This window comes from Paramormyrops kingsleyae, chromosome 25 (assembly GCF_048594095.1).
Source record: "Paramormyrops kingsleyae isolate MSU_618 chromosome 25, PKINGS_0.4, whole genome shotgun sequence".
NCBI classification, from domain to species: Eukaryota; Metazoa; Chordata; class Actinopteri; order Osteoglossiformes; family Mormyridae; genus Paramormyrops; species Paramormyrops kingsleyae.
The window spans coordinates 15,202,556-15,212,837 of NC_132821.1; the positions used below are offsets into that span (position 1 = coordinate 15,202,556).

Sequence of the window (10,282 nt, forward strand, 5' to 3'; positions counted from 1 at the left end):
TTCTAGTCGGCGCCTCGCAGTTCTCTGTGTCCAAGTAGGCCGCGTCACCCCTTAGCCGAATCCTGCGAATCTCCTGGGGATCCCGGACGAGCCCCCAAATTGTTGGAGCACGGCGTCTCCACCGACTTCGTGGATGAGAAGAGATTCACAGCTGACACGGGGAGAAGTTGCAAATCACCGGTTTATTGTCTTGACTGATTATGATCAGGGAGCGGCCGTCTGACATACATTCAGCATGTACAGGAGGAGGCTCTGCCATATGTATCAGCTGTATCCCTTTTAAAGCCCTTTGGGCATCCCCCCCCCCTTCTCGGTACCTTCCGTGTACGTGACAACCACATGTGTGATTCCAGCCGGCTCGTACTGTAGTTGTCCTTCTGGAAGGCTAAAAGATAAGTAGGGGCCGCTGATATTCTCTGTCGCCCTCCCTATCTGTTCCGAATAGGTAGCCTTGCCTTGCCGGCGCGCCAGTCAGTTCTCGTTTTGATTAATTACAGCATTATAGAATCATTCCCTTTATTTTATTAATTATTCCCTCAATATACAATTAGTATTAAGCTTGTCCTAACTTAAATTATAAAGTTATTAAACTTATATTAGACATATTATATATATGATGTTATTTATCAAAGACATTGAGCACTAAACAATGGAGATGACAATTGGAAATTCAACTAAAAGTAAGTGATAAGCAGAAGAAAACAAGGGACAGGGAACAGGCCACACAGGCAACTTAGCTGTAGTTGTGAGCAAATTACAATGATGCAAATATTTTTAATCCAACTATTTAGTTACAAATTCCTCAGCCTGGGAGTCATCAGCATTTGAATCAAGCAGGTCAGTTATTCAAGACGTTAACATCAGCTTCTGACATGAGGGGACAAATACCTGGATTGGGCTTGCCAGCCTAGGGCTATTGTTTCCTTGATTGCTGTTTTGCACTTCTCTGCGATGCACATGCAGGGCTACCCATCCCCCAACAATCTGCCAACGCAACAATTAGGCTGAGATCACGTAAACATCAGGTCACGTAAACAGAGTGACTCAAATAAATGTATTAAAGAACCAGTAATGCCGAGCAATATACCAAAATATTCGGAACATTATACATTGAGCCTATCCTGCTAATATTAGTAGTCACTGTATGTCATGTCTGTGTCACAACAGTACGGATTAGAACAATATGTGGTACCATCAGTAATGCGATCTGGGCCCTTTAAGGCTGGCTCGCTCCAATTAGTGAGCGAGTGCTTTCAGGCAGAAATTTCAGGGTCAAAACGGCGAAATCGAAATTGGATCATACTGGCAATATTGCTCAGAATCGCTGTAGCTGTCCGATGGGTATGCGGGGCGTTGCAGTTGCTTACCGCGACCGACAAATAAGAAAGCAAACATTCTTTATTATCATCCTATGTATTTTAAATTACGATCTTCCACATTAATCAAGGGAGTGTAAAACGTAAATTATTACAGCTCCAATAGCTTATATTAAAGTCACCCAAGAGTCACAACATGGTTATGAAATGGCAAAGACAGACAGAAATTAATTGTATATGAGCAAGCAACATAAGGGATCTGTTGTTTGGGTAAATTATATTGTAGTATACTATATATATGTGGTGTGGTGGCGAATTCGTGCAGAAATTTCAGGGTAAATACGGCGAAATCGAAATTGGATCATACTGCCAATATTGTGTAGCGGATATAAAGATCCGTAGTTTTTATTTTAAAGTTTCCCTGCTAGTCTCTGGGCTCGCTGGATCATGCGGTCATGCCTTAGCCTATCTAATGAGTAGCGTTGCTGGGCGGGTCTCTGGTGGTGAGGGGAGCGGTAAAATAAGGTCGGTTGGGCGAAGTGGAAGCACAGTCGCGTGAAGTTTTTTTTTTTTTTTTTTACTTTTTACAAGGAATCGCGGCTAGTATAGTTGGAGCCCGGCTTCGTTTTGGCAGGACGAAAGTCTGTTGTTTTTTTTGTTTGTGTTGGAGTTGGGGATTATTGGGGCTGCGCCACCCCAAGCGGAGAGCGTGGCGGGCAGCCTGGTGTGCATACGCCGGACGCCATCTCGGTCTGCAGCGGAAGACAGAGACGCGGAGGGGCTGTTTGAGTGGTGTCGACGACAGCGGGTATGACGAGTGGCATCTTCGGGAGTCTAAGTCGTGTCCTGGCATCCGGTGGAACTGAAGGAGCTGGGGAATATCGTGGAGGAGGGCACCCGGATTAGCGGTGCTGAAGTGGAGGCAGCGCGCGCCGGTTTTGAGATCCAGGGCCCCGGAGCTGTGTTACACGGGCGTATACGCGGGCGATTTCGACCTTGGATGCAGCGCGAGTGAGTGACCCTGCCATACAGAGGCCTCCCCCTACAACTCATCTCGACCCATTCCGTCGTTGACTGGTAAACCTGCTCCTTTTCTTCACTCTCCTCAATCGGGTGAAGGTCTCGGCAAAGTTGCAGATCTGGACAATTGTATGCATAAGTGTGTGTTGGATGTAATTAAGCGCAGTCGAAGTGTTTGTTTAATGTCATATACGCGCTGTATTTTGAATAGGTGAATGACGATTGGTATTGTGCTATGCTTTGCTGTGTAACCCTGAGATGTTTTCTTTCCTTTTTTCCCGTTTTGAGTTAAATCTGTCTTTTTCTGTTATTGATGACAACGGGACAAATTGGTGAATTGCTTAAAAAAAAAGGGGATGTTTGAATTATTCAATTTCCTCTGCGTCATCGGGGCCTAATGGTGCGTTCGTTTTTCTCTCGGAACTCGGAAATTCCGAGTTGAGTGACATCACGTCCGACAATCTCCCGTTCGAGCTACCCACATCTCGGAACAAACATGGCTGCCTCCATGAACACGTTGCTGTGTGTTGTTGCTTTATATTTTAGCAGATTTGGAGTTTTACAAATGAAGAAAATGGAGAAATTTAGATTTTTCCGAGAGACAAACAAGAAACACGAACTAGTCAAACCACATTAAAAGCTTTATAAAATATTTTAGTACATTCATAGCGATATTCTTTTTTCGAACAGTAAATAAACTACAAACAAACCAAGTCGCCATGTTGAAATTACGTCACAAGGGCAACTCGGGCAACAAAATCTTATGGTGCGTTCGTTTTTCTCTCGGAACTCGGAAATTCCGAGTTGAGTGACATCACGTCCGACAATCTCCCGTTCGAGCTACCCACATCTCGGAACAAACATGGCTGCCTCCATGAACACGTTGCTGTGTGTTGTTGCTTTATATTTTAGCAGATTTGGAGTTTTCCAAATGGAAAAAATGGAGAAATGGAGATTTTTCCGAGAGACAAACAAGAAACACGAACTAGTCAAACCACATTAAAAGCTTTATAAAATATTTTAGTACATTCATAGCGATATTCTTTTTTCGAACGGTAAAGAAACTACAAACAAACCAAGTCGCCATGTTGAAATTACGTCACAGGAGCAACTCGGACCACAAAATCTTCTCCGACTTTAACGTCATAAAAGGGGCGTGTTTCCGACGGGAAGTGATGTTTTTCGTGACGTATCGTGACGTTTTCATCCGAGTTCCGACTTGGAGAGAAATAATCGAACGCACCATTATCCGACTTCAACGTCATAAAAGGGGCGTGTTTCCGACGGGAAGTGATGTTTTTCGTGACGTTTCGTGACGTTTTCATCCGAGTTCCGACTTGGAGAGAAATAATCGAACGCACCATAATTCAGCTCTGTGGCCTGAAGTATTTTCTTTCATGCCGTCCGTTTTATAGCTTGCTGTTTAAGGTTGGAGGACAGCGGAAAGAGAAGCGACCTTTCCGTTTACAATAAATCACTCGTTTGTGTTTAGGGTGGTTTATGCGTTCAAACATTGTGTAACTACCCGGGGGTAGGGGCGTCGCACCCGACGTGCTAGGTTTTGGGAGTGCAGGGTTGTCGGCAGATTATATCGGTACCCGGCCGAAAACGTATATACTTCAGGGTGCCACCGTGTCCATTTTTGTCCCCTGAACCTGCCTTCCAACACCCTCCCGCAGCAGGACGGGTAAAACATATTTGCACACGCAAATACTGGGACTAAAAGAACTCGGGGTGAGGGACTCAGATCCTCTCATTACTTAGTCTCGCTGGGTAGAATAACCGCCAGTTTTCCCCTACCAAGGCGGGGCGAAATTTCTCCGCTACAATTGCTCAGAATCGCTGTAGCTTTCCGATGGTATCACTTTATTTAGAAATATAAATTCAGTTCTTATCCTTTTTAAAAGTTACATTTTTTTCAAATTGTCTTTCAAAGTGTCCCTCAGAATGACACTGGGGCTGGGGTGGGCGGGGCTACGAGGGGGGGAGGGGGACGCGGTCAGAATGGTATATTAAGAGGAGACCTCCGCATGTACAGTTACTCTACCTCTGCTTCCAGCGAGACAAGAGCTCCAGATTCTGCTCAAGGTTTCATCTTTTGTCGAACAACTCGTCAAGAATGGCTTCCAAGGCGTAAGTTGTGATAAATTTATTATTGCATTTGAATGTGTAGAAACTGTGGATAACTTGTTCATCCTTGTATGTAGTTTACTGACACTGTGCTTAAGTCTCTTAAACTGACTACTATTGTTAAAACTTAAATTGCATCCACTACAAAAGTAAAACAATATTTCGAAGCAACTTTTTTTAATTACTAAAAACTCGTCTTTTTCGAAAGACATTTTGTTAAGGTACTTTATCGATTCTCCTGTTTTATCTCTTTATTTTTTGCTCTGTAGCACTTTTGAGATTGCTGAAATATAAAGTGCAATACAAATAAAATGTATTTTATACTAATTATCTTTAAATTAGTAGTAAGGAGTATTAAAGTGTAGAATACCATTTTTTTTTATTTGCAGTGTTCACAAAGGGCTTATATTTCTTGATATAAATGTAACTAATTAGTAAACATGTTTCAGTAGTTGTGATCATGTAGTTTACTAATTACTTTTCTCAGTCTGGGACCCATCAGGATGACAATAGATATGCAAATGTTATTTATCCAAACCACTGAGGAATGAACAATGTTGATGATGATGACTGGAATGGGTCCTGAAAATCATGAATTAAATCTAATATTAAGTAACACTTCCTTGACTGTTACATAAAACTGTTAATTGTTTTTTTTTGTTGTTTTTTTTTACATCCGCAGTACTTCCAACAGGCATTTCCTGCTCTGCCCCGTGTGCAAGAAGACACAGGCAAGCCTCTCGGTGCATCTGACTAGGGTGTGCATGAAGAGATCTTCGAAAGAAGCCATCCAAGAAGTAGTGGAGAAGGCAAAGCAGGATGCGCTTGAAGTTCTGCAGTGGGGCAGGGTGTTCAGCTACAGGCACCTGCGAGACATTATGGATGATGCTAATCCTATGAGCAGGTTGGTGGGAAAACTCTTCAGTCTTTTTTACACATCTCGCTTCGTTTCTTCAGTATGACATTTACTAACAGTTTTTTTATTTACTTATTTATCTGAAAGGATGATCCAGGAGCTGGAGCGTCGCCACATGGTGGTGCCTGACACCCCCTCCCCAGCAGTAGCGGCGCAGACCAGCAGTGTTCCTGTGATGGCTGGTACAACCGTGCAGCGACCGGAGAGCTCGGCGACTGAGCAGTCGGAGGACGCGGTCAGTGTCAGCAACGGCGAGATCTTTCAAGTGTGAGTATGAGTGTCTCGGATTTGCAGCTTCATTGATACCTTTTGCTTTTGCTTGTGAGCCAATTGAAGGTGCAATTTTAAGACGAAATATGTTTTCCACATGGCAGTACCCGGGAGGTGCAGTGGCCACAGACCTCCAGGCACATGATGCAGGAGAAGGGACTGTACCGGAAACATTCTCTGGACCATCCCCTCCTGAAGGGCTTCGCCGCATACTTGGAGAAGGATCTCCTGAATGAGAATTTCAAGCAGACGGTGAGGTCTCCCATAAAAGTTCATTCTATTATTTTTTGGAGCTTTATATCTACGCAATATATTCATTAAGTAATGCCGATTTTTATTTTCCAGGTGGAAAACGTCAGCAGGTTCATGTTTTTTGTGAACCCTGAAGAGCCATCCCTTGAATTTCTGAGGGAGAGGGAGAAGACGAAGCTCTTCTTTCGGGAGCTGACTGAGGCTGGTCTCTCCAGGCAGACTCAGGTCAACTACATGAAGAGCCTGAAGAGGTTGGTAGCATGTAGATTTTTAACAGTATATTGTAGGTTTGTGTTGTATTGTCGTATCTGTTTTCTTCAAGGAAGTTCAGTCTTCCCACTATTGTCATGGTGGCATGTACAAGTTTATGTACATATGGATACTTACATACATGTCCTTCCTCTGACAGATTCCTCAAGTACCACACCGTGGCCACCGACCTCCGGCGTGACAACATTGCCTTGTGGAATGAGGCAATGTTCTTCGTGGAGTACCTGGGCTCACTCCAGCAGAGCTCTGCAAAGTTGGTGAGTAAGGAGATGACGCAAAGGAGGTAAGTTCAACTGTCAACACCCGTTAAATTCCATATTATGATTTGATTATACATCTCCTCTACTGTGTTTAACACACTCATAATGTTTTTTTTTTATCTCCCTCACTGCTCCTGGAGTGCACTGCATGGAGAAGCAGAGCCATTTTACATTGTGAGCACATTTTATTAAAATGTGTACTGTATTGATTAGGATTGACAGTAATTGAATTTTCTTCTCCCACCCACATAGTCATGTCATTCTCACGGGGATGAGCCCAGAGAAGAGTCCAGAGGACTGCTGGGCCGTGCTGAGGGCTGCCAAGAACGACTTCTTGGCAGTCCTTGGCAAGGTGTATCCGGAGGAGATGCCCCTGGAGTGTGCAGAGTGCTGCCTTGTCCTCTACTACCTGGAGGCCACGGTGATTCTGAATCATCTCCAGCCACCAGGCGTGGTGGAGCACATGACCGTAAGTGTTGTATTCTTTTTGTCTTCACTTTTCCTTTTTGCCGATACTCTTATTTATCAGTGGGACATCATTGTATTGTGTAGGTCCAGGAGTGGATGACCAGGAGCACGTCCGAGGCCGACCATACGGTGATTGTGGTGAAGGAACACAAGACGTCGGCGCAGCAAGCGGCCACGTTTGCATTGTCCTCTGAGGAGGAGACGGTAAGTATATCAAGTTTGATAAGATTTATTTCATGGTTTATTTCAAGAGCAGCGATTTAATCTGTTTTCCTCTGCCAACAGTGGTTCGACATCTACTTCACCCAGGTACGGCCACAGCTCCTGAGCTCCAAGAGGAGCCGGACGACACTGGATGACCTGGGAGGAGACAAACGGTTCTTCGTCTCCACCGCAGGCAGGCCGGCGTTCAACGCTTCGAATGACCTCAACCGGCTGCACCAAAAGTGAGCTGATCGTCATGATTAATTCCCCCTATAATATGTTCTACATACGTGTTGTGTGAGACGTATTAATAAATGTATTTTTGTATTTTAGATACAAGCTGGATCCAGTCACCTACCAGACGGCCCGGCGCATCTTTGAGACGGCCACCAAGGACTTGACGGACCAAGAGAAGTCCTTGGTGGCCGATTACCTCACTCATTCCACTGCGACGGCTGACGAGCACTACCGGATGAAGCAGTCGCGGAATGTGGTGCTGGCCAGTAAGCTGCTGAAGAAGCTGGCAGGTGACTCAAGGTAGGCATGTTTTCTGTTTGTCAACACACTTACCAACATCAAGACACACAACCAAAGCCCTCACCACTGAACACTAACCTTAAACGTTTGTGGGTTTTTTTTTTTTTTTTTAATTTTTATCTCAGCGCTGACTCTGCAGAGGAAGGACCCAGCTGTTCTGCCCGTGGTGCCGCACGGGATGCTGCCCTGGCATCCAACCAACAGATGGATGTCCAGGCAGCATTCGATCAGCTCCTTCGGACCCACCCCGTGACCCTGGATGGCGACATCCCAGACAAGACAGCACGCTCGCAGACGTCAGGCCGGTTTCAGCGGCAGCTCTATGATCGCTGGCTGAAGGCCCAGATGAGGATGCGCGTACGGCATGTCTTGTGTGAGTATTGTTTGTGGCACTGACATTTTTTACTGTGAAACGGTCCTATCTACATAGGCTTCTTAACTAACAACAATTTACTTTGTTCTTGACAGCACACTTTGGCAGACGGCAGCCCACCGAGTCCCGGGTCGACGCTTGGATCAGGAACCAAGGCTGGAAAAGTAACGTTCCCAGCGCGGCCAGCGTTCTGAAGGACTGGAGACCAGTGGGTTCGGTGGACACTGCCGTGGACTCTAGCCACATCCAGGAGCTCATCCACAACCAGAAGTGGAAGGGACTTGTGGTGATGGACATTGCGGGGAAGGGGAAGGGAGTCTGCGCCACCCGGCAGTTCCAGGCTGGTGAGGTGGTGTGTGACTACCACGGGCCGGTAGTCACAGCCACTGAGGGCCAGCGGATTCACTCATCGACGAAGGAAGAAGAATCTGGCTACATGTTCTTCTTCCGGAACAGCCATAAGTCTGAGTGTGCCTGTCACCCGGGCATACAGCCTTTTGGCCGGCTGATTAATCATTCCCATAAGAAGGCCAACCTCCGGCCAAGACTGTACAGCCCAGCCGTCGGGGGACAGGACGTTATTTTGCTTTTGGCCCTGAACAGGATTAATGTTGGGGAGGAACTGTTGTTCGATTATGGGGTGCAGAGGAAATCGTTCAGGGGAGAGGGACTGAGAACCATTGAGAACATGTAGTTAATTTTTGGCAAGATCATCATTTTGATTGTTGCTACTCTTCCCAAAAGTGATGTGGGTAGATTATTCCACCGTGCAAGGTTGGGCAGATTATTCATTCATCAAATTTAAAGCTCTTAATTTCTAATCAATTGGCCCAAGTACATCCTGATTGCACTGTACTATTTTCTTGTATGCACTTTTTATGTGAAATAACTCTTTAAATGTGAAATAAAGTCACACTTTTCTAGTATAATTATTTTGGGGGTTTTTTTGACAATGTATAAAGTTTAAGACCTTGTCGTTGCTGAGGGGTAACAGACTTCGGAAGGGCCTGACAGTCTGTACGGATGCCTGGAATGAGGTCTGTTTGAACCGCATCATAACAATTGGAGTTGCACTTCGAGTTAATTTGATTTGAACATTCAAAGCAGCTCAGATTTGCAGCTTCCCAGCGAGAGACAAGACGTGATCGAGATGTCTGCCCTGAACGCCAGTGTGCCTCTGGAGAATCGACTGGCTCCTGCCAAATGGGGCAGTCAGTGTCCGGATCGCTCCGGAAGACATCCCCGGTTCAGTTAGCCATGGTAAGGACGGCAAAGTGATGCCCAGAATAGCTCAGCACTCGAAGAATGAAAGTCAGAATAGGGTTGGCTGGTCTTGTTGAATCTTGCAGTCTGTGATAACTATCTTATTTTGGAACTACATGTCTTAGGATACTAGATAATAAAATGGTTGACTTTTAAGCAAACGGTGATTTGTTACCATGAAGCAGTAAAAATACGGGGCTCTTTTCGGCATGTCTGCTGTATTGTATAATGAAATCAGTAAAATCTGTCGCTGTGATGTGTGAATGGATAAAGTTTTAACTTCTTTTTTTTGACTGGCTATATTTACCATAATATAAGCTGCACAGAAATGGTCCTCATATTGTTTTAAAGGTATTGTCCAGCTCTATAGGTTGAACAAATAATATGCCATCCCCATACGAATAATTACCATGGGTTATTAAAGTATTAAAAATTCAATAACAAAACACCTGTATTTCAAAATTGATCAATTTTTTAAATAAATCTAGCAAATAATGTCATGAACATCTCCAGAAAATTTGGTCTTTGGTTTTTACGTTGTTGCTGAGACATCATTACTTAATTATGTGAAATGTCTATCAAAACCACAGTTCCTTACAATGCTGTTAGCAGTAGCAGAATAGCAGTTAGTGATCAAGGCATGGTACAGGGTTATTATTTTTCAAGACAACTTCAACTATTGCCAGAACTAGCTGTGGAAATATAATTTAAATTAAAACATTTCAAATTACTATCAAAATTGAATAAAAAGACAATATTGCCAAAGTAACTGGGAAAAAAGAGAATTAATGGCACAGTCAGAATAGTTTATTTTCCTCTTAAGTTTACACCTTTGACTAGACACTGGCCTACTAAAAAGGGCCTTCATTTGTCAAAAAGCCTGAACAAAACAAAAATAAATAAACTAGATTGGCTTTTATGCTACTAGGGCAAGGAAAGCATTTCAACATTGGTGTAATAATGCATAAGATACATCAGTTTCCAGTGTGGTTTTTCGCTGCTG

The 10,282-nt window shown here is 44.2% G+C and overlaps 2 protein-coding genes across 3 annotated transcripts; both read left to right on the forward strand.

The window, feature by feature from the left end:
• Positions 1-1,264: 1,264 nt before the first annotated feature.
• On the forward strand, positions 1,265-6,461 carry LOC140583092 (uncharacterized). Of its 2 annotated transcripts, none has more exons than XM_072707715.1 (7): positions 1,265-2,465; positions 4,396-4,469; positions 5,149-5,370; positions 5,470-5,649; positions 5,757-5,904; positions 5,998-6,155; positions 6,314-6,461. In XM_072707715.1, the coding sequence occupies exons 2-7, from the start codon at positions 4,456-4,458 to the stop codon at positions 6,459-6,461; spliced, it is 870 nt and encodes a 289-aa protein (XP_072563816.1). In that variant the 5' UTR covers positions 1,265-2,465; positions 4,396-4,455. The 2 variants fall into 2 exon arrangements, with proteins under 2 accessions (XP_072563816.1, XP_072563815.1); XM_072707714.1 differs by having other exon boundaries at positions 1,265-2,393.
• Positions 6,462-6,486: 25 nt separating this feature from the next.
• Positions 6,487-8,945, forward strand: LOC140583091 (uncharacterized). The gene is made up of 7 exons (XM_072707713.1): positions 6,487-6,608; positions 6,687-6,903; positions 6,987-7,106; positions 7,188-7,348; positions 7,440-7,643; positions 7,769-8,016; positions 8,112-8,945. Exons 1-7 carry the CDS (start codon positions 6,583-6,585, stop codon positions 8,708-8,710), a joined length of 1,575 nt encoding a protein of 524 aa, XP_072563814.1. The 5' UTR covers positions 6,487-6,582; the 3' UTR covers positions 8,711-8,945.
• The last annotated feature ends 1,337 nt before the right edge of the window (positions 8,946-10,282 follow it).